We start from the raw sequence: 21,812 nt of genomic DNA, 5'->3' as shown, positions 1-21,812 counted from the left end.
GCTTTTCTAGGTCTTTTTTATTAAAAACCTTTCTTTTTCTTAAAATTAAAACCAATATCCAGACCTTAATAAGTATAATATTCGTAAAACTATTGAAAATAATATTTTTTTATTCTTTTTTGTATTTTTTGAAAAAATCTGTAATAATAGAAGTACCGGTTTCAATAACATTTGTATAGTCATATTTTATATATTGATGCTCCCTATATTTTGCTGTATCCTGATCCATTGATCTTTTTAGATGATCATTCTTAAGAGAATAGTATTTCCTAAGAATATATTTTTCTTCATGAAATATATATCCAAATATTTTTTTAAAAATAGTATATAAAATTATATATAAATAATTTGAAAAGATACCAAGAACAATAAACTCAGAGAAAATATAAGTATTTAAAGAATAATTGTGAAAATAGATCAATATAGTCATAACAATAGTTCCTAACCAACTCAATAATGTTAAATATGAAGACCAAAAACCAATAGTATCAGTACGAAAAGGAATAGAACGTTTTGTAGCAAGAAGAAGCTTTATATAGTCAGAAATAATCTTAATTATGTTGCTTAAAAGGGAACAAAGAGATCCTAAAGGCCAAATAATTGAAAATAAAAGAATATACCCAAACTAAAAGAGATTAATGAAATTAAAATGAAAAAAATAAAAACACCTGAATTATCAACTCCAAATAATTATCAAAAACAGAAAATTCAGGCAACTCCATTTGAGCACGAATTTTTCTCAAAAATTCAAATTCTTTTGAAGAACTATTTGTATCTTCATGACCAATTTTCAAAAATTTAGTAGTATAAATCCTTCTTAGAATACTAAAAAAAAATCTAGAAAGAAAAGGAAATGTCCATTGCTTAAAGAAATTTATAGCCCGTGCAGTAATCATATAATAAATGAATTGCTTCTTCAATTTATCTGAATTTACAGTAAATAGTTTAATTCTAATATTTTGTGAATCTGTGAATATAGATTGAATATTTAATATATTTATTTTTGGAATAATATCAGAACCAAATGGCACTAAAAATAATAAGAAATGATAAACAACAATAAATTAAAACTACCATAAAAACAAGAAATCATAAATAATGAAGTATAAGAAATAATAAAATTTACTAAGAAAGCTTTACGAATAGATGAAGACTCAAAATCAATATCTGTTTCATGATTTTCGTAATAATTTATATAAGTCGACAATATATTATATATAACAGAAAATATAGAAATAAATATCATAAATAAAACAGTAGGAACAATGACCTTAATTAATTAGATTCAATTAGTCTCAAAATGCATATTCTAACCAAATATTTTTGAAAGGGACCATCATAGATCTCCAAAAAGTATAACTCCACGAAAAAAATACCAACAAGAATACAAATAATTACAATAGAAAATACCATTTGAAACAGAAAAGAAACAATTTTTCTGAATAGCCATTTCAAAATTGAAAAAAAAAAAATAGTTTGTCGAGTTATTACATCTTTTCCAGTTTTATCTTCTATAAATGATCCGCGTCTCTGATATATTTTACTAATACCATAAACTCCCCATCGTACTGAAAGCTTTACTTCTGTCTTCTTCCACATTTGTATAAATATAATAGACCATAAAGTTATAGTAATAGCAAACACTATAGAATATTTTGGAAAAAAAAAATGAATAAAAAGCCCAAAAATAGTAGGAAATATAAGCCATAAAATATAAAACTGAATAAAGAAAAAATACAAAGCAATCTAATCTTTTAAAAATTTATATTTCTTTTATATAATAATCACCTTCTCTCCAAAATGATTCTTTAGAATATCTAAATCTGATTCATTTATAACCCATTTTTTAAGTATCCTGTCCATATAATCCTAATAAATCCGAAAAATACATAAAAATGACTAATAAATTACCTTATTAAACCTGTAATCATGAAGAGGAAAGATAAATTTAACCATTTTCCATTCATTTAAATCAGGACAAATCCCTGCACCACCTTCAGAGACAGGAGAAGAAATAATATCATAAACAAGTCTTAATCTTTCAGAAACAGTTATTTTTTCGTCATCTTTTATATAAGGGGACACTTTTTCTATTCCATATAACCAATCTTTACGTCTACCTATTTGTTATTATCATTCTCATAAAATAACACAGAAAAACCGAGAAATAGAGGCCTCCAAATGTAATCTAGAAGAAGAACAACTTATAAATAGAAAAATAGAGTTTAAACTATCATTGTAACATTCAACATTCAATCCAACTTCTGAAAGTCGTTGAACTAATTTTTTAAACTGTTCTACTGTTTTTTTAAGAGTCTTGTCATAATAAAAGCAAATAACATAATCAACAGGAATATTTTTATCAGATAATTGGGATATTTTTATCTTATCCATACCTTATCTAAAGAGAAGATCAAACATTCAAGATCGATATCTAAAAATATAAAAGAAATTGACATCAATTTTATATAAAAATAAACATATTAGAATACAAATATAATAAAGAATAATTATGAAAGAATAAGCCGTCTTTTTATATTACATTTGAAAAGTTATTTATAATAATCCGTTCTTCACATAATTCATTAAATATTTTTTTTCTTAATTTTGAACTAGATAATTTTGAAGCACGAAAAAACTCTCCTCTAATTATATGAGAACTTTGCTTATTAACGGTCCTTCCAACATTATGAGTAATTTCAAAAGGATCTTCTATTGCAAGAATATAACGGTCTTTAAATATTTTATCAGAAACAAAAACTCGCTCCATCTAATCATAAATATGAAAAAAATATAAAATTTAATAATATTTAACTTACTGCTTGAGTCCATCCTTTCTCTTGTTTTGTTAAAAGACCAGTTTGTGTTCTTATACTTACAACATGGTCCTTCCAATTAAATTGATATGCATAATAATAAAAAAAACCATAAACAAGTTTTCCCAAACTATCTGTATTATTTGAAAAAGAACAAGAGATATCGATATCTTTATAAAACCAAACATTATATCCTACCGATATAAATAAAATTTCAAGACACGGAATTTCTTAATACCATCACATTCAATCTCTGATTGCGGTATAGATCTCCAAGATGCTACTTTCATTTGCTGCAAATTTGGTAAAAGAGGAATTGGAACAATATTTATAAGATAATGCAGAATAAGCAAAACATAACCGTAACTATTTAATTTTTCAATATTTAACTATTTATTATTCATAAATATTACCTTGAAAGAGTTCCATGATATGGATCATTTATTTTACGTCTTTTTGCCCAATATTTTACAAATAAAATAATCTTTCTTACACGATGGTCACATTTAGAATATGTAGCCAAAAGTTTAGTATTATATATTGCGAGTTTGTTATTAAATCCAATATCGCATGAAATTCCTTGCGGAAAATTAAAAGAACCTTTACTATTAACCTTTATTATAGAAACCCTTGTTCTAAAAAGTAATGTTGTTTCCATACCTAATAAAATTAGAATTAAATATCAAAAGAAAAAAATAAACCATATTTTTTAATTTCTTCAGAAAAAATTTTTAGAAATTCATCCGTATGTAAATCTAAAGAATCATCCATAACACAAAAATCCATATCCGAATTAACAATTGCAAGCCCACTCGCTACACTTCCAAATAAAACCAATTTAGCAGCTAATAAACAATTAATCTCAAAAATCTAAAAAAAAACATACATGGTCTACATGTATTAAGAATTTCACTCAAAAAAAATCGAAATCTTTCCTTTTGAGATATCTCTTCATTTGTAGGCATAATATGCTTCAATGTATGCGATATAAATGTAGAAAGAACAAAATACTCATCATAATTCTTTCTCCATACAGCTTTTCCATTAACATATAATCCATAATCTTTCGGTTCATAATATTTTATATTCCGAAAATTACTATCTTTTTTATTATTCTTTAAAACATCTTTATCATTCAAATTAGCTTCATATGACCCCTCCGAACCCTTCTCTCTTAAAAAAACTCCCTTTTCTTGTATATTAACTGACTCTAACATCATTTTTTCTAAAGACTTCTTAAGATCTTCTATTTCATTTCCCGACCCATAATTTTTCCCAGAAAAATCCGAGATTTTGGTCAATTTCTTCATTTCTTTTTGAAAAACAACCGACTCTACTCCCTCAAAACCCTTTACACTATCCATGTCCTCTTATTCCTACAAAATTCTTATCCAAATAAACCCTTATCTATCTTCATAAAAGTTATAAATTTCTTCTGCAAAAATATTCCAAAATTTTTCATTCAAAAACCTTCTATAATATATTTAACTAAAATATTTAATTTTAAACATATTCAAATTATAATAAACCTTATATACCTTCTAAAAATATAACTTTCCGTGATAAACACTATTTTTGACGTTGACGACGACGACTCCAATACGCCTCTCAAATGCTTGAAGACGAGAAGATCCATGGTTTGTGGAGATCAAACTCTTATTCTAAGCTTAAACGCTTTACTAATGATTAATAGTTAATCAAGAAAGCCATCATAACATTGATTCTTTAGAAACTCCAGCATATATGGATTTTAAACTTACATCAGTAGCAAAGAGTATTGAAGGAACTAAACATCATATTTTAAAGTTTCATTCTACAAGAATGATTGATCCCCTGACAGATTTTACACCCCCAGTTCGTTTACATAGAAAAGATCCAATGTCAACAGTAGGAATACAAGAATCTATGTCAGAAACGGGATCAAAAAATAATAGTCAAGAAACAGTATCATCAGGAACGACACAAAGCACAAAAACAAATATTTTTAAGAAGAAAACAAGACAAGGTTATAGGATAAATAAGGCAGAATGGATATTAAGACAAGAAGAACGAGTTCCATGGGTTTTAGAGGATTTTGATGGACGGAATACATGGATTGGAACAATGGAGGGAGGACAATCTCATAACTATGTTTTTTTTGTATTTGCAGTATATATTAGGCTAAAATTAGATATATGAACTTATAAAATGGATAGGAAAATGGATTCAAAGTGGTTCCAGCGAATAAATACTATCGATTTAATCAAAAAAGTCGCTATCAAACTTTGTCTATTGACGAAGCAGAAGCTAAAGTATGAAAATTAGAAGAATATTTTAAAAAGATATTTATATATTGAAGATGAACAAACGTATTATTGTTCCTCGCTGGTTTATGAAGAAAGAGATAAAAGAAAATAATCATGAAGAATATCCATCAGGGCCTATATATAGGTTAAGGACAGTTGCATCTCAAAGAAAATCAGAATTAAATGTAAAATTGAATGAAAGTATATTATGGAAACGATTATATTAATATTTTAAGGGAGATCGTGATGGTTATGAAGAATTAGACTTTAATGAAGAGTTTGCAGATGATGAAGAAACACCATTTATTGAAGGAAATGAAGAGGACAATAGAGAACTAGAAGTAAATTTATTGTTATTATATATTATAAAGATTAATATTGCAAAGGAAAGAATCAAACGAGAAATGCGATCAGCAAATTTATTAGAAGATGAGAATAAATATATGAGCGAAAATTCATACGATGAAAAAAGAAGAATGGATAAGGAAGGAAGGAAAATGAGAAAATATTTAACTTATCATGAAAAAAACCATATATACGAAACTGATGAGGAGAATAATCCATATGTATCAGAAGTATTTATTCTTTAGTTTGTGCTCTATGTTAATATATATTATAGGATGATACGGATTCTGATACATCTAATTTTCAAAGGGGAAATCTGGTAAAACAAGAAAAAATAATTAAAGATAAAAAAAAACAGCAATTACAAGATAACGCTATACAAAGCGATTTCAATACTAACAAAAACTTTTCGATAGTCTCTAAAGCATTATCTACAGAAGTATCAAATAGTTTATCTAATGATTTCACAAAACATTTGGCACTATCTAGTGCTTTGAAAACACAAAAGCAGGACTATTTTCATTCTATTGGTCCTACTAGACCATATCTTATTACGCTAAAATTACCAAAACAACATTTAATTTCATATGCGAATTCTTTCCAATCATCTTTATCATCTCCCAGAGAAACTTCTCCAGAACGTAATAAACGACGTAAACTAGATTCAGATGTAAATAATTTAGAAGATTCGTCAAACCTTAGTTCTAGCGATTCTACTAGAAAGATAAAAATTCGAACGATAAATAATTTGCAAGATCATAATTTAAATTCTCCTCTAAGTCCGAATTCAGGAAGTGATACACATAATACTGCGGAATCTACATCTAATGGTTTTTTTTTTCTTAGTCTATAGATTCTAACAATAATAGATTCTTATTTAGTAACTGAGGAAGAATTGAAAAATGCTATACAATCCAGAAAAATGAATGCGAAGGAGCTTCTCAAATCATTTAAACCACAATTAGAAATGAATTCAAAAAATCGTGATCTTATACTTGAACTTGTAACACGAATAGCAAAAATGGAAAACGGATATCTTGTACTTAAAAATTAAAAACACAATTGCCATGAATATATGTCATTAAAGTCATACTATGAACCTGTATAATTAATACTTTTTTCATTTTTACTAATTTTTTCTGATATAAGATTTTTAAAGATAGATTTATTTAAAAATTAATATTGTAACATGTAGTTTTTCGTATATTATCATTACCATTTTTATATTACCATTATTGTGCAATTTAACGAAATGCTTAGATTCTTAGACACAAAATATAATGTATAGGAATTCATAAAAAACCTTATAAAAATATTTAAAATATAATATTTTAATGTCAATTTAATAAAACATTAATTTCTATTAATCATTATTAAAAAAAGATCTACTGGCTATTTCTAAATTTAAATATCATACCTAAAACATCTAATAAAAATACTAGATATTTAATAAAACAGAATAATTTAATTTGAAAAGTTACAAAATTAACAAAATAGATTAGGAAATCTAACTATTTAGATATTATAACCTATTCATTTCATAACTACTTATAAAGGCTTAAAGCTTATATCCACATCAATATCTCTTGACAATTTCATAATTTTACTAAAATGACATGCCTACATCAAATTAAAAAAAAACTATTATCAATTATTAAAAACCTTGTAAGCTGCCTCATCAAGATCTAAAAAGATATTAGCTTTTATCATATATCACTTATATAATAACCTATATAAGAAAAAAATTGTAAACCAGAACTATTTAATATGTCTTGTGCTTCCTCCTGTTTCGTACCTTGTAAACGCACCTTAATAATAATCAAAACATATAAAATGATCAAAAATTTACTAACAATAATAGGAATTGAAAGATTCAAATCTTTCATGACTGAAATGAGACCTCGTGCTATATAATCACATCTCACAATCCCACCTAAACCGTTAGTTGGTCATATAATCTTAAACCGACAATACCGAATATATTCACAAAGATAGTAGTTACTTTAGGATCTTTGATAATAAGACTAAATGCTTCTTTAATTGATTCAGCACTAGCAGAGCCACCAACGTCTTTAGAATTTAGAAAAAAGAAAAGAACTAAAAAATATTACCAAGAAAATTTGCAGGCTAACAACAAGTTATTATACAAAAGAAAAACCATAAACAAACCTCTCCGCCATTAAGCTTTATAATATCCATAGTAGCCATAGCCAAACCAGCTCCATTTACTAAAAAACATCCATAAATTTAATACCCATTAAAAATAAATCATACCTAAGCATCCAATTGATCCATCAAGTTTGATAAAATTTAATCCAAGATTAGTTGCTTTAATTTCATCAGGATCTTCTTGAGACTTATCACGTAATGAAAATATATCAGTTTGTCTAAATTCTGCATTATCATCAAACCCAAATTTAGCATCCATAGCAAATATTTTATGATCTATCGTTTCTGAAAGAGGATTTATTTCAATTTGAGTGGCATCTTTTTCAATAAACACTTTATATAATTTTAATATTGTGTCTATAACTTGATCCCGAGTTTTCTCAGAAAATCCAAGTTTATCAGCAATATTAGATGCTATATCTTTAGTAACCCCTTTGGATATATCAATATGCACTGTAAAAATCAAATCTGGATTTTCTTTAGCAACTGTTTCAATATCAACACCTCCTTCAGAAGATGCAACAATCATAGGTCCACATGATGCGCGATCCATCAATATAGCAACATAATATTCCTTTCTAGAAAACTTCCTTTCACAAACATAAACCGCATTACAAATTTTTCCAGAAGGCCCCGTTTGTTTCGTAACAAGTGTATATCCTAACATTTGACTCGCGTATCGACCAACTTCCTCAGGACTAAAAACTCTTCATTTCAAAGGAACAATTATTCAACAAATACCCACGAACAAACTACTTTTACACCTCCCTTTAACCCACTATCAAAAACACCTTTTCCTCTTCCTCCTGAAAGAACCTGTGCTTTAACAACAAAATCTTCCACTCCTAACCATTCAATTACCATCTCTCTTAAAAAATATATCCAAAAATACCCAATTCTTTGGCAATTTTTACCGCCTCTTCAGAACTTTTGGCAACTCTCCCAGAAGGGACATTAATACCATACTATACTCAATAAATACCACTCAAAAAGCACATATTATTAATTATTGTACATCTCTTAAAATATTTGCCGATAAATATTCATGAATAGAAAGGTTTCTTCTATATCCAAAGATAAAATTCTATATATTCAAAATCAATCAATTACATCGCTTTAAAAAGCTTTAAAAACCTACTTTAGCACCAATACTCTTATTCCTTAATAAATAAGGACGAAAAAAATATTTAACCATGAGAATTCTTAGTATTTAAGGCTTCTTAATAGCTTTTTTCTTATATCAGAAGAGAAAGTTAATATACTGAAGTTTCGAGAGGTGCTTATCGACCTCAATATTATTATGAGAAATTCAGCATAATCAATTGCTTAATAGGGCTCTTAAAAGAGGGCTTTTAAGATAGGAAAACAATGAAATATGAAGAAAACATATCAAAAAATTCAATTATCAAGTCAGAAATTAATTTATCTCTTCATAAAACTAGAGAACTTGTTACATCTTGGATGAACAAATCTGAAAATAAATTAGACTTTAAAGAGGAAAAAGAAGATATTAATAGTGAGGATGAAGAGCTTTTTAGAAGTAGAATACAAAAAAGGCAAGTTTATGGTAGTTTTTTCAGTATTTAAATGACAAAAATTTGAAAAAAAGATTGGAGTTGAGAACAAATACAAAAAAAAAAAAAGATACTGAATTATCAGAAGAAAAAGCATTGTTAAGGAAGAAATTATCATTGTTTAAAAGTAAAAAACAAAAAGATGAAGAAGAGAAGGTTGAAATATATGATGATAGCGATGAATTTGAAAGTAAAAGTAAATATATTGAAAAAATTTCATTAATAAAGCAATCAAAAGACTTTTCTTATGGAGATAATGACAAAAAGAGAGCGAATTCATTTTTTGATATATATAAAAGTAAAAAGAAAAAGAAGCATAAATCAAATCAAAAATTTAAATAAACAAAAAACAATCCTAACTTTGATAGAGAGCGTTTAAAATAAAGAAATATATCGGAATTAAGGAAAGAGAAGGTTTATTCTTAATATTTAATTAAAAAAAGAGATAAATATTGATAAAATTGATGATTAATCAAACACTTTAAAGGAACTTATTTAAGATTATTATATTCCAAATCATTTACGGGATAAATAGCTTTTTAAATTTAAAAAAAGACAATATTTTATTGTAGTCATTTTAATAATATCATCTAAATGTTGGGCTCAAATATATGTTATATTAATTTTGAAAAATTATATTTAACTTTATGAAGATATTTCTAACTATTATTAGAATTAACAGAATTACAATACAATAGTACTTTATAAAAGTCATTGAAATAATCATTTATTTATTTATATTTAATATATAAATAAATATTAAATATACGATCACACTTAAACAAATTTTGGTAAATTTTTAAAATGGAAATATACATATTCCTATGGTTTTTCTTATATTTATTTGGGAGGACACTAACACATGAGAATGATTTATATACTAAAGATCTTAATTTTGAAATATTTCATGAATTAACACCAGAAACTACACCAGTATTACGAGGATATGTAAAATATGATTTTGAGAAAGAAAAAGCGGTTTATTATCATAATGAGACACTTTTTTCATTCGCAGCAACATGGAATTATATGGAAAAAGGATTTTATAGAGTAGGAGCTTTTAATTCTAAAAAAAAGTTTAAAAATGGATTTATTCCATGGGTATACTTAAACATATTTTTAGTTAAAACTTATAAATTTAGATTCATTTAAAAAAACTATTAGAACAAGACAAAGATATTCATGAAGAAATAATTATTTATTTGGATAATTCTAATGAAATATGGCATGTAGACTATATATTGAGTATTTTAGAAAAAAGAGTTTTTACTAAAGAAATTTAAAAATAAGCTGATAAATTATAGAAAAATCAGATTCCAGAAATTACTACAAGTGTAAGAATTGTATTTCCATCATCTGAAAATGGGGTGATGCCTATATTTAATAAGCCTATTACTCTAGATCCAGATGGAAAACCTATAGAAAATAAAGAAAAAACATTTTTTCAAAAATATTGGATGTATATAGTACCACTTATATTAATTTTGCTTGTAAAAAATAGGAATGTAGAATAAAAATTTAAAATTTTTTTATATAAAAAAATATATTAAGAAAGTATTTTATTTATATCTTTAAAATAACAAATATAAATTTCAATTGAAATGTTCAAATACAGGTCTCAAGGAATTGTTCAAAAGTTATTTGGAAATTTATATAAAGATATACAATAAACCATTCTAATAAAGGTGCGACCGGGAACGTAATTCTTAAAATCTCAAATATTTTTATCAAATACATATGGATTTCTAATTAGACCATCTGAAAAACTACCATTAATTCATGTTAAATTTATTTAAAAAAAAATTCCTTTTGCAAATTTTAGACTAGTTTTAAAACTGAAAACCATTAATTTTTCTCATATTTTATAATGATATCTATAAAAAATAATATCCGTTATTGTGTAAATATGTACCATATGCCTTAAATTACGAAAAATAATGTAAAAAAATACTGGATTCAAAATCTAAAAATATCCAAAATATGTATAAATGTATACTTAAAACATAACATCAAGACGAGAAATATGCGAATAAATCTCAGATGACATTCTATACTGAATCAATCCAGCATAAATCATAGCAGATTTCGCACGTTTCCGTAATTCAATCAATTTCTAAAGTGATATCAGAAATTATTCTTTCCAAAAAAACAAAGTTTATTACAGCATTACGAGATGAGTCAGAAAAAGGACTTAATTTAAGCTTATTGTTTAATTTATAGAGGCATTCCATACTCATGACAAGTAGACCAGGAACATTACGTGCAATACTACCATGAAGAGATGAAAAATCTTGTGCCTGTTTCTTAATAGCTCCAATATCTGCATTACAATCCAGAGGAATAACATTAAGTTGTTCAATAATCTATAAATCAATAATATTAAAAATAAGAAAATAAATTCAATTAACAGACCATTAAAGATTGTTCCCATTTACCTTCTTTATATGCAGCACGAGCATCTGCTATTTTTAAAAGAGTTTTGCAAGCATCTCTATTTGTAGGAGTTATTTTAGAATATATCTCAACATTATTGAAATATACAGACATCATATTCTCTGCCAATCGTCTTGGATCCTCCATAGCCATCAAAGATAAATTGATCTTCAAAGAGGAATTGCCAGACTCAACATAAGTACTAAGTGAAGGACTACTTAAAGCTTCACCAAGAACTTTATTAATAATCGAAACTACAGTATCAAAATCCTAAAATATAAGTATATATATTCAAAATATATTTATATATTTAACAGACCTCCGATAGATGATAAAGAAGTATAGCGTCAGCAGTACATCCATCATTATCTGCTTGTATAGCAGCTTGCTCTGTAATTGTTTTTAAATATTCACTTTCACTATGTAATTGTATTAATTCAAGTCTTTTTTCAATAATTCCAGGCTAATGATATAATTACTAATTAAAGATAAAAATATAAAATAGAATACTTCTCTTGATCCATCAGCCTTCACATCTCCTAATAACTGAGAAAAATCACGTGTACTTAAAACAAGTTCCTTTATTGCTTCATAACAAATATTTTTTTGAGCATTTCCAATTGGAGGGGATAAATCTCCGTTTAAACATATAAGACAAAGATAATCAACCGCAACTCTAGGATCCAATTTCTGAAATGTTTTTGTATATACACATATAAGTCTTGAGAAATTTAGGCAAGCAATATTATTATCATTAATTGACACTATTTGTTATGATTAATTAAAACTATTATAAATAAATGTAAATCATACATAACTCTGTCTCTAAGGAATTATCGACTACTGGTATATGCAATAATCCATAATATGTAAGGCCTATTGCAAAATGAACAGCATCAATAGGATAATAAGAATATAAATAATATATTGCCTAAAAATGGTCAAGCTTTAAATAATTTAAAACCTTCCTACTCGTTCAAATTGCCCACTTAACAAAAGTAACTGAAAATATACAATTGGATTAGTGCCTTTAGAAGTAAAATGTTTAGCCCCAAAACTTAAAAGAGTTTTTTGTACATCTTCTAAAGTAAATCTTTCATGAACAGATTCTCCAGAATCCTCTATACTACGTATCAAATTTAACTGAAGCCACATATAGTCTTCTGCAAGAGGCAAAACTTCCGGTAATGACCTCTTTGATAACTCACATCTGCCAATTATTTTATAAATTACATATTTATAAGGGTCAGAGGTTTCTGTTATAAATCGTATACGTTGATTATATTCAGCATGTAGTCTATCATTAAGTTGACGAGGAAGCTTCCCATTAGGAGACATAAAATATGCTTTTAAATAAATTGGAAATGCTTTTTCAATTTTTTGAAATAAACTTTCATGTTTCAAAGTATATTGTACTGCCTCTTCTAAATATCCACACCTAATAAGATAAAATAAAAACGCCCATATAGGAATATTATTGACAATCTCTAGATTACTCTTTATCCATCTACCATTTTTCATAAACTTTATATTCAAATATGCTCGAATTTTGTTTTCAGCAGATGGAACACCACCTAATTTTGCATCATGAGGATATTTTATAATTTCTCTTTCAATAAGGGAAAAAAATCTTCAAAGAAAAATTAATTGAAACAAATATTTGGAAAAGATAAAAACTTACTGAAATTCAAGAAATGATTTTGCTCCAGAAACAATTTTTTTAAACATAGCAGGTCTTGAAGCAGGATTATCAATATAAGAAACAAACTGTCTCTCATTAGTAGTTTTAGAAGACACTGAGTCATATAAATAATTGTTTTCTTCAACAATTTTCGAAAGCAATTTCCATGAATCAGAAAGTTGCTGATATCGCTACACATATTGATTAAAAAATAGACGAAAAACTCATTTAATATACAATATCACCCCTATACAACCGTAAAACATCACAAAAAGCATTGAAAATTCCAAATCCTTTTCCTTTTAATCTAAATTCATTCAACAATGACACAATTTCTGCATATTTTTGTCGAATCGTAGAAATAACTGGAGTATGTTGTACTGATAGTTCAACATCATCAAAATCCTTAAAAGCAGACTTCGCAAATCTCGATTTCTTAAAACTAGATTCAAAAAAAGATTTTTCCATAGTCGATTCAGTTACATTTTTTAATTCTTCTTTTGACACATCATTTTGTTTCACATTTGATAATTCTTTAGTATTCTGAAAATCATTCAACAAATTCATCTTGTTTTTCTCCAACTTATAATTAACATTTCGTGCAACAAAAGCATCAAAATCTCTTTGACTCTGTTTAATCATATCTTCTATTGCCAATAAAATATTCCTCTCTTTCTTATATCTCAAATAGCCCTAAAAATACTCAATTCATTCATATTTCTAACTATATATCCTCTTTTACATCAATATCTGTATCCATTAATGGTGCTGATTCATAGAAAGGAAGAAGTTGTATAGACATCAAGGTCTGTAGCGTTTCTTTTGCATTCATTCCACTTCCCGCAAGCAAATAATGTCTAGACAATTTAACTACTCCCTTTATTCTTTTTTATCTCTTACGCCTTTGTATCTCCATCCCTCATACCAAGATTTAATACTTGTTCCTCTGAACATTGACGAATTTGATCCAAACCAAGCTGAATCTGAGGCAATTCCAATCGAAACAATTTATGTTGAAGTTTCTTAGAGCTTTCCAATATATCTGAAAGAGATGGAGGCTTTAAACTAGGCTCTTGATGATACATTTTAAAAATAAACGTTCAACGATCTGGACCAAGTAACGGTTAACTTAATAGACCTAATAAACTTAAGAGAAACATAAATTAACAACAAATAATGAATAAACCATGGTCAATTGCTGTAGGCTGGGTAAGCTTGACGATTGGTAAGAAAAAAAGATTAAGATAAAAAAATATATAACAAAGAATAGCAGCAGGAATAGGATATTATTTTGCAAAAAAAGTATTTTGAATAAGTTTTAGTGTAATATTTATAATATAATAAAGGATATTAAGGCAAGACATAGAGATCGGATATTAGAAAGTCAAAGTAGGAGATTTTTAAAAAATTATTAAAAAAAATTAATTTTAAAAAGAAATACAAGAAAAAGCAAAGTTAGAAGAGATAAAGACGAGAAATGTTGATATGAATTCGGATGAATTATCTAAATTTCATGTTTCAAAAGAACAAGGTGTTAGATGAAGTTAGAAGAATCGATTATAGTAATATAAAAATATAAAGATATTTTTTTAAAAAAGCAGAATTTGTAGAGGAAATATTAGTAGTTTTTTAAAATAAATTGATTATGTATTTTTAATGTTAATATTACAAAAAAAAACCATAAAAAAGGTGATTGATGAATATAGCATGGTTTTTAAAAATGAAATATAAAAACCAAAAAAAGTTTGTTGCAGAATTTTATAATTAGTAAAAAATAAGTATAAACATAAAAGAGCTTAGGGGATTAAAGGTCGATAATTATGAGGAACTTTCCAGTTTTTTAATTTTCCTAATCAAAGCCTTTTTCATAAACTGTTCTCGTGCAAGATTTCGAGTATACTATATTATTAGTAAAAGAAAAGGATTTTGAAATATTTACTTTAAGAAAAGTATCGAAATCTATTCTTTCCTTTTCTAGCATTTTTACAAGAACATGAATTGTATCTTCTATTGATTTTTCATCAGAGATCAAATCATAAAATCTAAAAAATGATAAATGAGTAAAATAAATAATATAGGATTTACTGTTCGGAAAGAGCATTTCCTGGAATAACTATATCATCTATTGATGGCTCTTGCATATTTTTGCATTTTTCAATTAGAAGTTTAGAAGACTCAATTTTTTCTTTTAAAATATCTATGTTTTTTTGGCATTGTTCTTTTATATGAGTAATTTCTGTTTTTTCCCTCTCAATTTGAGCTTGAGAACGAAGTATCTTTTCTCTGTCATTTTTTACTTGAAAAAGCAATTGAGCTATTGTTTTCTGAGACGTTTGAGCATTTTCTTGTAACGTGATAGCTATTTGTTTAATAAGTTGCTCAACAATAGGATTCAATGGTTTTTTTACTAAATCAAAGTTTGATGAAGACATACTTGGAACCCCTGCATCAATACAAGCAGAATCAAGTATATTAACAGATTTTTTTTGAGGAAGTTCAATCAAATTGTTCTTTTGAAGCGAAAAAGGCGTTTTAATTAAAAAACTTGGAGGTTTGTCAGGTAAAGGAGGAGGCGATGATTGTTCCAGAGAGGTTTGAGATTTAGATATTGCAGATAAATCATAATCATTCGATAAGTCTTTTGAAGATGTAGAACATGATGATTTAAAAATACAACCAGATTGTAAAAAAACAATTGGAACGTCTTTTGAAAATGCTTTTTTCAGAGAAACAAAAAGTCGAATTAATGTAGATTCCTAAATTATAAATTTAATTAAAATATCAGCTTTAAATATAAATAAAAACATACACATGAATATTCATCCCAAAATTCTATACATGGATGATAACAACGACCATCAGAATGAACATAATTGCCCTGCTTAATAACAAACCCTTCTTCTATAACAAGTGAAACAATAGGTGCCTCTCGTGGATATAATAACGGGACCCATAAAACAACAGGAATATCATATGTTTTTTCAAATGAAACAACCTGCAAAACAACCTTAATACAAAGAATACATTTTTTCTCTCGTTTTTCAGATTCTAAACCAAAAATTAACTATATTTTTCCACAAAAATAACAAAAATTCATTATTTTACGTCTTTCTTCAATCCAAACATCCACTGACGGATAAGAATCAATAATATCCTTTATATCCTCATAAGTTCGTTTGGCAAACGTATAATTCTTCTTTTATTAGGACCATTTAATAAAAAAATAAAGAAACTGACATCAAAAACTACTTTTTTTACCCAATCCAATGCCTTAAGTGTCGTCATTCAATAAGAAAAATAGTAACAAATAACAATTAAACGTATAAAGTCAATCATAAATATAAAATCAAATCAAAATAATTTTTTTCTTCAAATATCCATTTCATATTTTAAAATATTTCAAAACTTATAATAATAATAAAGATAATAAGCAATTTCTAGTATTATTTAATGCCTATTTGCCTCCAAGAATAAGAATCTTTTTTAAGTTAAGGTTTTCAACGAATATTAGAAATATAAAAATCTTTTAAAGATCAAATTATTTTAATCTAAAATACATATATATTTGTTTTAGATTAAAATAAAAGACAAATATAAATATAAAATTGAAAAATTTAAAAGGTAGAATGTTAAAAATATTTTTTAAAAATTAATTTAATGCCTAACACTAAAATTCAATCCAACATCATCAAAACTTTTCAATCTAAATGTCTTATTACGAGGGGTAATTACTCTTCTTCTATAGAAAGCTATCCAATCCTGCAATAATCTTCTTATTTTTTTCCAATCAAGCTGTATTGCAGTACTTAAAAATATAATTAATATTAATATTATATAAAAAAACACTTACTTGGTTAAATCATTTATTAAACGCAGTTTTTCTTGAGAGCCTATAGTTTCGGAAGGAAAAAGGTCCAAAGTAAATGCAATATTTTTTATTGTATCTTCTGGATGAATTTCTATTAAGCAAAGTAATATACCTGAGGCATCAGAAACACAGTCACGAGGGAAAGAGTATGCTAATCCATAAAAAATAGTGGTTACTAGTTGTTGTCTGTATTTTTGTATCATGTTTCTGACTATTGTTTGAAGTTCTAAAGGTGTCTCAAGAAAAGTTGACGCAGGAGAAGAAAAACAATAAGAAAAAAGATCTTTTAAAAAATGAAAAATAGATATCAAAGGATCAGGCAATTCTAATGAAAGTGAAGCCAGAGATATTTGAAAAATAAGTTCCAATAATGAAGAAGTTATTAAACGAACGGAATGCCCCAACAATACATCAATAAGAAGCCGAAAAAAATCATCAATTACTATAATAAAATGTTAGTTCTATAGCAAAAAAAATAGAAATTCATTACCATCAGGAATTTCTTTAGGATTAGTTCTATTTAAAATATTAAACATAGCCAAACATTGTCTTTCAGTAAACTGCCAAATTGCAGATCGAGTATCCTCAGAACATGTTTCTACATTTGAAAATATCCGTATACATGCACCGCTAACCCACAAAAAACATCCATATTCCATTTTTTCAAAACACGAAACTAATTTTTCAGCTAAAGATGGAAGAAACTCAAGCATATGTTCACGATAAGAATTAAGTAATGTCTTAAAAAATTTACATATACTTTCAGAAATAACTAGGAATGATCCATAAATATCAAGCAAATGAGATATAAAGGGCCAAAATTCCTGAAATAATCGTACACAAGGATGTTGCTGATCTAATGAAACGTAAGGAGATACAACTTGAGCAAATATAGTAAGAAGTTCAACTTCATCTAAAAATAAAATTAAAGAACTTAAAAACCTTTTTAATAAGAATACCTGCTATAGATTGATAGAATTTTGTACTAGTATCATTTTTCTGCATTTTTAAAAGAATGTTTTCAGTAATAGGATCATAAAACAATTTTAAAATATCATAAACTTGATGTATAGGTTGTGCAGAAATAACATAAGCAACACCCTCAGTAATTTCAAAAAGAGATTCTATATCTAAAGTAGGGGCCACTTTCTGATAAAATAATCGCAATTGAGTAATATAATCAACAAGAAGCTAATAAATATCAATAATCAAGGGAATAAGAAATTATTACAACCTTTCCACAATCCTGGCAAAAGTGTTTAAGTGCTTGTGAAGCAGCACTTACAATATCTCTATTCGATGCTTGAAAACCGCTACATATATAATTTAGCTGAAGCTCTAAATATTCGGGATGTTTCGCAGTCCATTCTGTATATCTCCCTAATAGTAATGTAGCAGCATATGTTATTTTTTCATGATTAGGTAATTTTGTAAGAATAGACATAATTTCAGGAACAACATGATTATTCTCTATATTAACTTCTCGAGCCATTGCTCTCATACTAAACAACGGCGCTTCTATTTCTTGCCATTTAACAAACATACCATTTTCATTATCATTTAAAAGTTTTTTAATCTTTTCAATCGCTTTTTTTAAACAAGCATCATCGCCTATAACAGAACAACAATCCTTTAAAACATCACCCATTTGATGTCTAAAACTACGAAATTTTTCTTCGCTTTCTCGATCACCATCAAATAAATCGTTAACATTACCATCAGGATAATGTAAATCCCGAATCATTATATCTACCAAATTAGAATATATATCAGAAAAAATAGCCCTTGCTTCAGTATACGCCTTTAAAACAAGAAGTTGTTTTAAATCATACCAAAAATTAAATCCATATTTAACTATTTCCAATTCCTCATCCATTTCAGCAAACATAACTATACATTCAACCAAAGATCTAAAATGTTGTGGGGAACGGGCAATCAAAACTACCCACGTCTCTCCTGCTTCACAAAACAATCGAGCATAACCCCTAAAAGTATCCAAATCGTTTTTACTTTCAATTATTCTAGGTCTTAGCTTCCGAAGACGAGAATACAACTCCTCAATCATATTCAAAGACTCATCAACATCTGACGTTTCTCGAAAAATAGAACACAACAGGTCAATAACTGATTCAAACATATTATCCAAAGAAAGAGAAGCAAATATAAAATCAAGCAATGGTGTCATAACAAAACTACCAAGAGGCATTTCTTTTAGCCATGAATTCATACAATCAAAAACCAAAGGATTAATAGAAGTATTAACGTGAACATTTTGTACATATAGCAACAAAAGCTCAAGAACCTTATCTAAATTATCCGTCAAAAGCTCTTTAGAACGACAGTTTAACTCTTCTTCCTTAAAATATTAATTTCATAAAAAAATATTATTTAAAGATTACAGAAAGTAAGCATTTTTTATTATCAACTTCTTCTGGTAAAACAGAAATAAATTGCAACAAACACCCCCATGTGCTATTATCTTTCCCAAAAACAGAAACAACATCTCCAATAACATCTTTCCAATCTAACATTTGCAATGCTAGTCCCGCCAAAGCAACACATAATTGAGTCAAAATAGATTTAGGCCCCGAATAATATAAAAGTATAAGCTGAAAAAGTGAATCTTTTAATGATGATAAACTCTCATTCGGAAGCTGATGGATATCATAATTAATCTTAAACAATCAGAACTTCAAATTTCTCCTTTTAAACTATTTTTAAATAAAAAAACCTTATTTCTCAATGTTTGAGCAGCAAAAAGCTTTGCTTCAATTGATGCTTCATTATCTCGTAAAACCAAATGTGTAGTTGCCCATGCATCTCTCTATTCCATATGTTAAAACCCTTTTTCCTAGAAATCATGACCTTTTTCCTACACTTTTTTGAAATTCCTCAAGATAATTATTTGCTCTTTCTTTCTCATTTCGTGACGAATTTGAATACAGTGTTTTCAATGCCTCATAAAGAGCTCCAAAAGGCTCTGCAGAAACTGATGACATACTTAAAATATACCTTAAAAACTCGAGTAATCGGTAAACAGATTTCTATGTCGAGTTAAAAGGTCGTCGAAGAACACCAGACGACAGGCGTCAAGATTTTTTTAAAAGAACTAAAAATTAAGAAAAAACGCTTAAAAACCATAGGAAAACATGTCAGTACGTACTCAATCAGGGAGAACACAGAAAGTTATGATTCCACCTATTGTTCGAAGCATTTGAAGTGTTTTTTTTGGTGAAAAACTGATGAAAATATAGAATTTTATTTTCAAACTTTTGCAACAACACATTGATGTGTGTATATGGCTATATGAACAGATAGACATAAGAATTGAAGGGAAAATAAGGGTTTTTTTATATTTTTCCGAAAAAAATATTGATAAACTAAATAGGGATTTGATGAGTTCATGAATTTGGTAATTGATGAAGCAATAGAAGTAGCCCAAAAAAAAAATTCTAGACGACAACTTGGTTAGAAATATCGTCAAAATAGACTAGGTATTTATATATTCTAATTACATGTTTAGGTCGTATTTTGTTAAAAGGGGATAACATTACATTAATTCAAGCAGCTCAACTTTAAAATTTTATGTATATAAAAAAAAGATATTTATCTTATAATTTCATTTTCAACTAATAAAATATCAAGTTTTACATCTAAAGAATTTATTGGTACAATATCTACTAATTGTTCCTTCAAAGCAATACCCACTTTAAAAATTTTAGCCTTTTTACATAGATATTTTTAACTGTGTATAAATACATACCTTTTAACGGCGCACTAAGATTACTTTTTTCAGACCAATGTTTTATTTTAGTAAGGTATTTATCATAATATCTAATATATAATCAATCATTTTATCATAAAACTAGCCTTTATAAACCCTTTTCCATGGCCCAATCTATTCAAATTTCTATCGAATGCAATGCCAGGAATAATGATTAAATCCAGCCCATCTTTGTCCATAGCTTCTTCTCTTATTATACCCTTTACATAACTTTTACTTGGCTGAGGAATACCCCATTTATTTTTGACAAACGTAGATGGATCCTCTGCTGAATACAAACAAAACATAAACATTTCTTGTCCATCTACAAAAGGAACATATATTTTTTTCCCTTTCTGATTATTACATATAAAGTTCATTAAAAAGTAGAATACCCATCTGACGAGACTGTTTTATTATTTCATCTGTAGATATTTCTCCATGAACCATTGATAAATAAACACTAATTGATTTACTCTTCTTAAACTCTGGAAGTCTTATTAAAGAATCTGTAACAACCATTGCTAGAAATTATAAATATTAATCAAATATCTATCTAAAAAATATACATTGACTTTTAATATGATACAATGGAAGATCTATGAGAACTTTCCAAAGCTTTCTCATTTCAGCCTTTGCATCTTGAATATACATAATAACCAAGTTTAGATAGTCAGATTGTATCTGTTAAAAAAACAAGTATAATAGAAATAAAGAATCAATTGATTTAAAAAAAATAAGTAAATAAAATACAATAAATCAAATGAATCATCTAGTAGATTCACATTTTTTTAAGAAAGTATCTAATATATTGAAATTGAATGTATTTTTTCTTAAGAAATTATAATTATTCTTTTTTTTTAAAATAGCTTCTAATC

The 21,812-nt window shown here is 26.9% G+C and overlaps 12 protein-coding genes across 12 annotated transcripts; 5 read left to right on the top strand and 7 right to left on the bottom strand.

Moving 5' to 3' along the window:
* Positions 1-109: 109 nt before the first annotated feature.
* On the bottom strand, positions 110-2,416 carry PNEG_01997 (hypothetical protein; the record flags this gene model as incomplete). Its single annotated transcript, XM_007875786.1, has 7 exons — positions 2,162-2,416; positions 1,912-2,116; positions 1,789-1,869; positions 1,315-1,746; positions 1,075-1,270; positions 669-1,030; positions 110-625 (listed from the first exon to the last, which is right to left on the bottom strand). The coding sequence occupies exons 1-7, from the start codon at positions 2,392-2,394 to the stop codon at positions 110-112; spliced, it is 2,025 nt and encodes a 674-aa protein (XP_007873977.1). The 5' UTR covers positions 2,395-2,416.
* Positions 2,417-2,526: 110 nt separating this feature from the next.
* Positions 2,527-4,283, bottom strand: PNEG_01996 (hypothetical protein). The gene is made up of 6 exons (XM_007875785.1): positions 3,703-4,283; positions 3,518-3,661; positions 3,230-3,476; positions 3,055-3,182; positions 2,820-3,010; positions 2,527-2,770 (listed from the first exon to the last, which is right to left on the bottom strand). The coding sequence occupies exons 1-6, from the start codon at positions 4,178-4,180 to the stop codon at positions 2,534-2,536; spliced, it is 1,425 nt and encodes a 474-aa protein (XP_007873976.1). The 5' UTR covers positions 4,181-4,283; the 3' UTR covers positions 2,527-2,533.
* Positions 4,284-4,411: 128 nt separating this feature from the next.
* Positions 4,412-6,500, top strand: PNEG_01995 (hypothetical protein; the record flags this gene model as incomplete). Its single annotated transcript, XM_007875784.1, has 8 exons — positions 4,412-4,453; positions 4,510-4,964; positions 5,012-5,107; positions 5,155-5,286; positions 5,338-5,442; positions 5,488-5,676; positions 5,721-6,276; positions 6,316-6,500. The coding sequence occupies exons 1-8, from the start codon at positions 4,429-4,431 to the stop codon at positions 6,498-6,500; spliced, it is 1,743 nt and encodes a 580-aa protein (XP_007873975.1). The 5' UTR covers positions 4,412-4,428.
* Positions 6,501-6,994: 494 nt separating this feature from the next.
* Positions 6,995-8,866, bottom strand: PNEG_01994 (hypothetical protein; the record flags this gene model as incomplete). The annotated part of the gene is made up of 12 exons (XM_007875783.1): positions 8,754-8,866; positions 8,631-8,699; positions 8,508-8,580; positions 8,361-8,460; positions 7,721-8,313; positions 7,616-7,674; positions 7,558-7,573; positions 7,421-7,516; positions 7,300-7,379; positions 7,176-7,254; positions 7,109-7,131; positions 6,995-7,066 (listed from the first exon to the last, which is right to left on the bottom strand). The coding sequence occupies exons 1-12, from the start codon at positions 8,808-8,810 to the stop codon at positions 6,995-6,997; spliced, it is 1,317 nt and encodes a 438-aa protein (XP_007873974.1). The 5' UTR covers positions 8,811-8,866.
* Positions 8,867-8,983: 117 nt separating this feature from the next.
* Positions 8,984-9,531, top strand: PNEG_01993 (hypothetical protein; the record flags this gene model as incomplete). Its single annotated transcript, XM_007875782.1, has 2 exons — positions 8,984-9,182; positions 9,260-9,531. The coding sequence occupies 2 exons, from the start codon at positions 8,984-8,986 to the stop codon at positions 9,529-9,531; spliced, it is 471 nt and encodes a 156-aa protein (XP_007873973.1).
* Positions 9,532-9,993: 462 nt separating this feature from the next.
* PNEG_01992 (hypothetical protein) lies at positions 9,994-10,703 on the top strand (the record flags this gene model as incomplete). Its single annotated transcript, XM_007875781.1, has 3 exons — positions 9,994-10,290; positions 10,332-10,451; positions 10,494-10,703. 3 exons carry the CDS (start codon positions 9,994-9,996, stop codon positions 10,701-10,703), a joined length of 627 nt encoding a protein of 208 aa, XP_007873972.1.
* Positions 10,704-11,115: 412 nt separating this feature from the next.
* Positions 11,116-14,388, bottom strand: PNEG_01991 (hypothetical protein; the record flags this gene model as incomplete). The annotated part of the gene is made up of 11 exons (XM_007875780.1): positions 11,116-11,302; positions 11,352-11,552; positions 11,602-11,892; positions 11,942-12,085; positions 12,133-12,386; positions 12,436-12,553; positions 12,595-13,252; positions 13,304-13,494; positions 13,541-13,996; positions 14,046-14,160; positions 14,204-14,388. 11 exons carry the CDS (start codon positions 14,386-14,388, stop codon positions 11,186-11,188), a joined length of 2,730 nt encoding a protein of 909 aa, XP_007873971.1. The 3' UTR covers positions 11,116-11,185.
* Positions 14,389-14,479: 91 nt separating this feature from the next.
* Positions 14,480-14,845, top strand: PNEG_01990 (hypothetical protein; the record flags this gene model as incomplete). Its single annotated transcript, XM_007875779.1, has 4 exons — positions 14,480-14,528; positions 14,574-14,605; positions 14,650-14,692; positions 14,739-14,845. The coding sequence occupies 4 exons, from the start codon at positions 14,480-14,482 to the stop codon at positions 14,843-14,845; spliced, it is 231 nt and encodes a 76-aa protein (XP_007873970.1).
* A 149-nt stretch (positions 14,846-14,994) lies between these two features.
* On the bottom strand, positions 14,995-16,588 carry PNEG_01989 (hypothetical protein; the record flags this gene model as incomplete). Its single annotated transcript, XM_007875778.1, has 6 exons — positions 14,995-15,202; positions 15,243-15,345; positions 15,389-16,059; positions 16,113-16,351; positions 16,409-16,496; positions 16,541-16,588. The coding sequence occupies 6 exons, from the start codon at positions 16,586-16,588 to the stop codon at positions 15,122-15,124; spliced, it is 1,230 nt and encodes a 409-aa protein (XP_007873969.1). The 3' UTR covers positions 14,995-15,121.
* Positions 16,589-16,957: 369 nt separating this feature from the next.
* PNEG_01988 (hypothetical protein) lies at positions 16,958-20,223 on the bottom strand (the record flags this gene model as incomplete). Its single annotated transcript, XM_007875777.1, has 8 exons — positions 20,048-20,223; positions 19,903-19,995; positions 19,571-19,846; positions 18,406-19,527; positions 18,131-18,362; positions 17,662-18,084; positions 17,154-17,613; positions 16,958-17,108 (listed from the first exon to the last, which is right to left on the bottom strand). The coding sequence occupies exons 1-8, from the start codon at positions 20,168-20,170 to the stop codon at positions 16,958-16,960; spliced, it is 2,880 nt and encodes a 959-aa protein (XP_007873968.1). The 5' UTR covers positions 20,171-20,223.
* Positions 20,224-20,320: 97 nt separating this feature from the next.
* PNEG_01987 (small nuclear ribonucleoprotein E) lies at positions 20,321-20,750 on the top strand (the record flags this gene model as incomplete). The annotated part of the gene is made up of 4 exons (XM_007875776.1): positions 20,321-20,374; positions 20,426-20,515; positions 20,560-20,638; positions 20,695-20,750. 4 exons carry the CDS (start codon positions 20,321-20,323, stop codon positions 20,748-20,750), a joined length of 279 nt encoding a protein of 92 aa, XP_007873967.1.
* A 27-nt stretch (positions 20,751-20,777) lies between these two features.
* PNEG_01986 (5-formyltetrahydrofolate cyclo-ligase) lies at positions 20,778-21,604 on the bottom strand (the record flags this gene model as incomplete). Its single annotated transcript, XM_007875775.1, has 4 exons — positions 21,504-21,604; positions 21,052-21,458; positions 20,935-21,005; positions 20,778-20,878 (listed from the first exon to the last, which is right to left on the bottom strand). The coding sequence occupies exons 2-4, from the start codon at positions 21,312-21,314 to the stop codon at positions 20,778-20,780; spliced, it is 435 nt and encodes a 144-aa protein (XP_007873966.1). The 5' UTR covers positions 21,315-21,458; positions 21,504-21,604.
* Between the last annotated feature and the right edge of the window lie 208 nt (positions 21,605-21,812).

Source organism: Pneumocystis murina (genome assembly GCF_000349005.2).
Source record: "Pneumocystis murina B123 chromosome Unknown supercont1.9, whole genome shotgun sequence".
NCBI lineage: Eukaryota > Fungi > Ascomycota > Pneumocystomycetes > Pneumocystales > Pneumocystaceae > Pneumocystis > Pneumocystis murina.
The sequence above is the reverse complement of the archived record's forward strand: the minus strand, read 5'-3'. Positions and strand labels throughout refer to the sequence as shown.

What these genes read in the sequence shown, in the direction of transcription:
- PNEG_01996 (XM_007875785.1), bottom strand. Translation starts at nt 4,180, where the DNA reads ATGGATAGTGTAAAGGGTTTTGAGGGAGTAGAGTCGGTTGTTTTTCAA. An exon ending in ATCAGAGATTGAATGTGATG is followed by an intron (nt 3,011 to 3,054) that starts GTATTAAGAAAT and finishes TTATATCGGTAG; the next exon opens with GATATAATGTTTGGTTTTAT. An exon ending in AGAAAGGATGGACTCAAGCA is followed by an intron (nt 2,771 to 2,819) that starts GTAAGTTAAATA and finishes ATTTATGATTAG; the next exon opens with ATGGAGCGAGTTTTTGTTTC.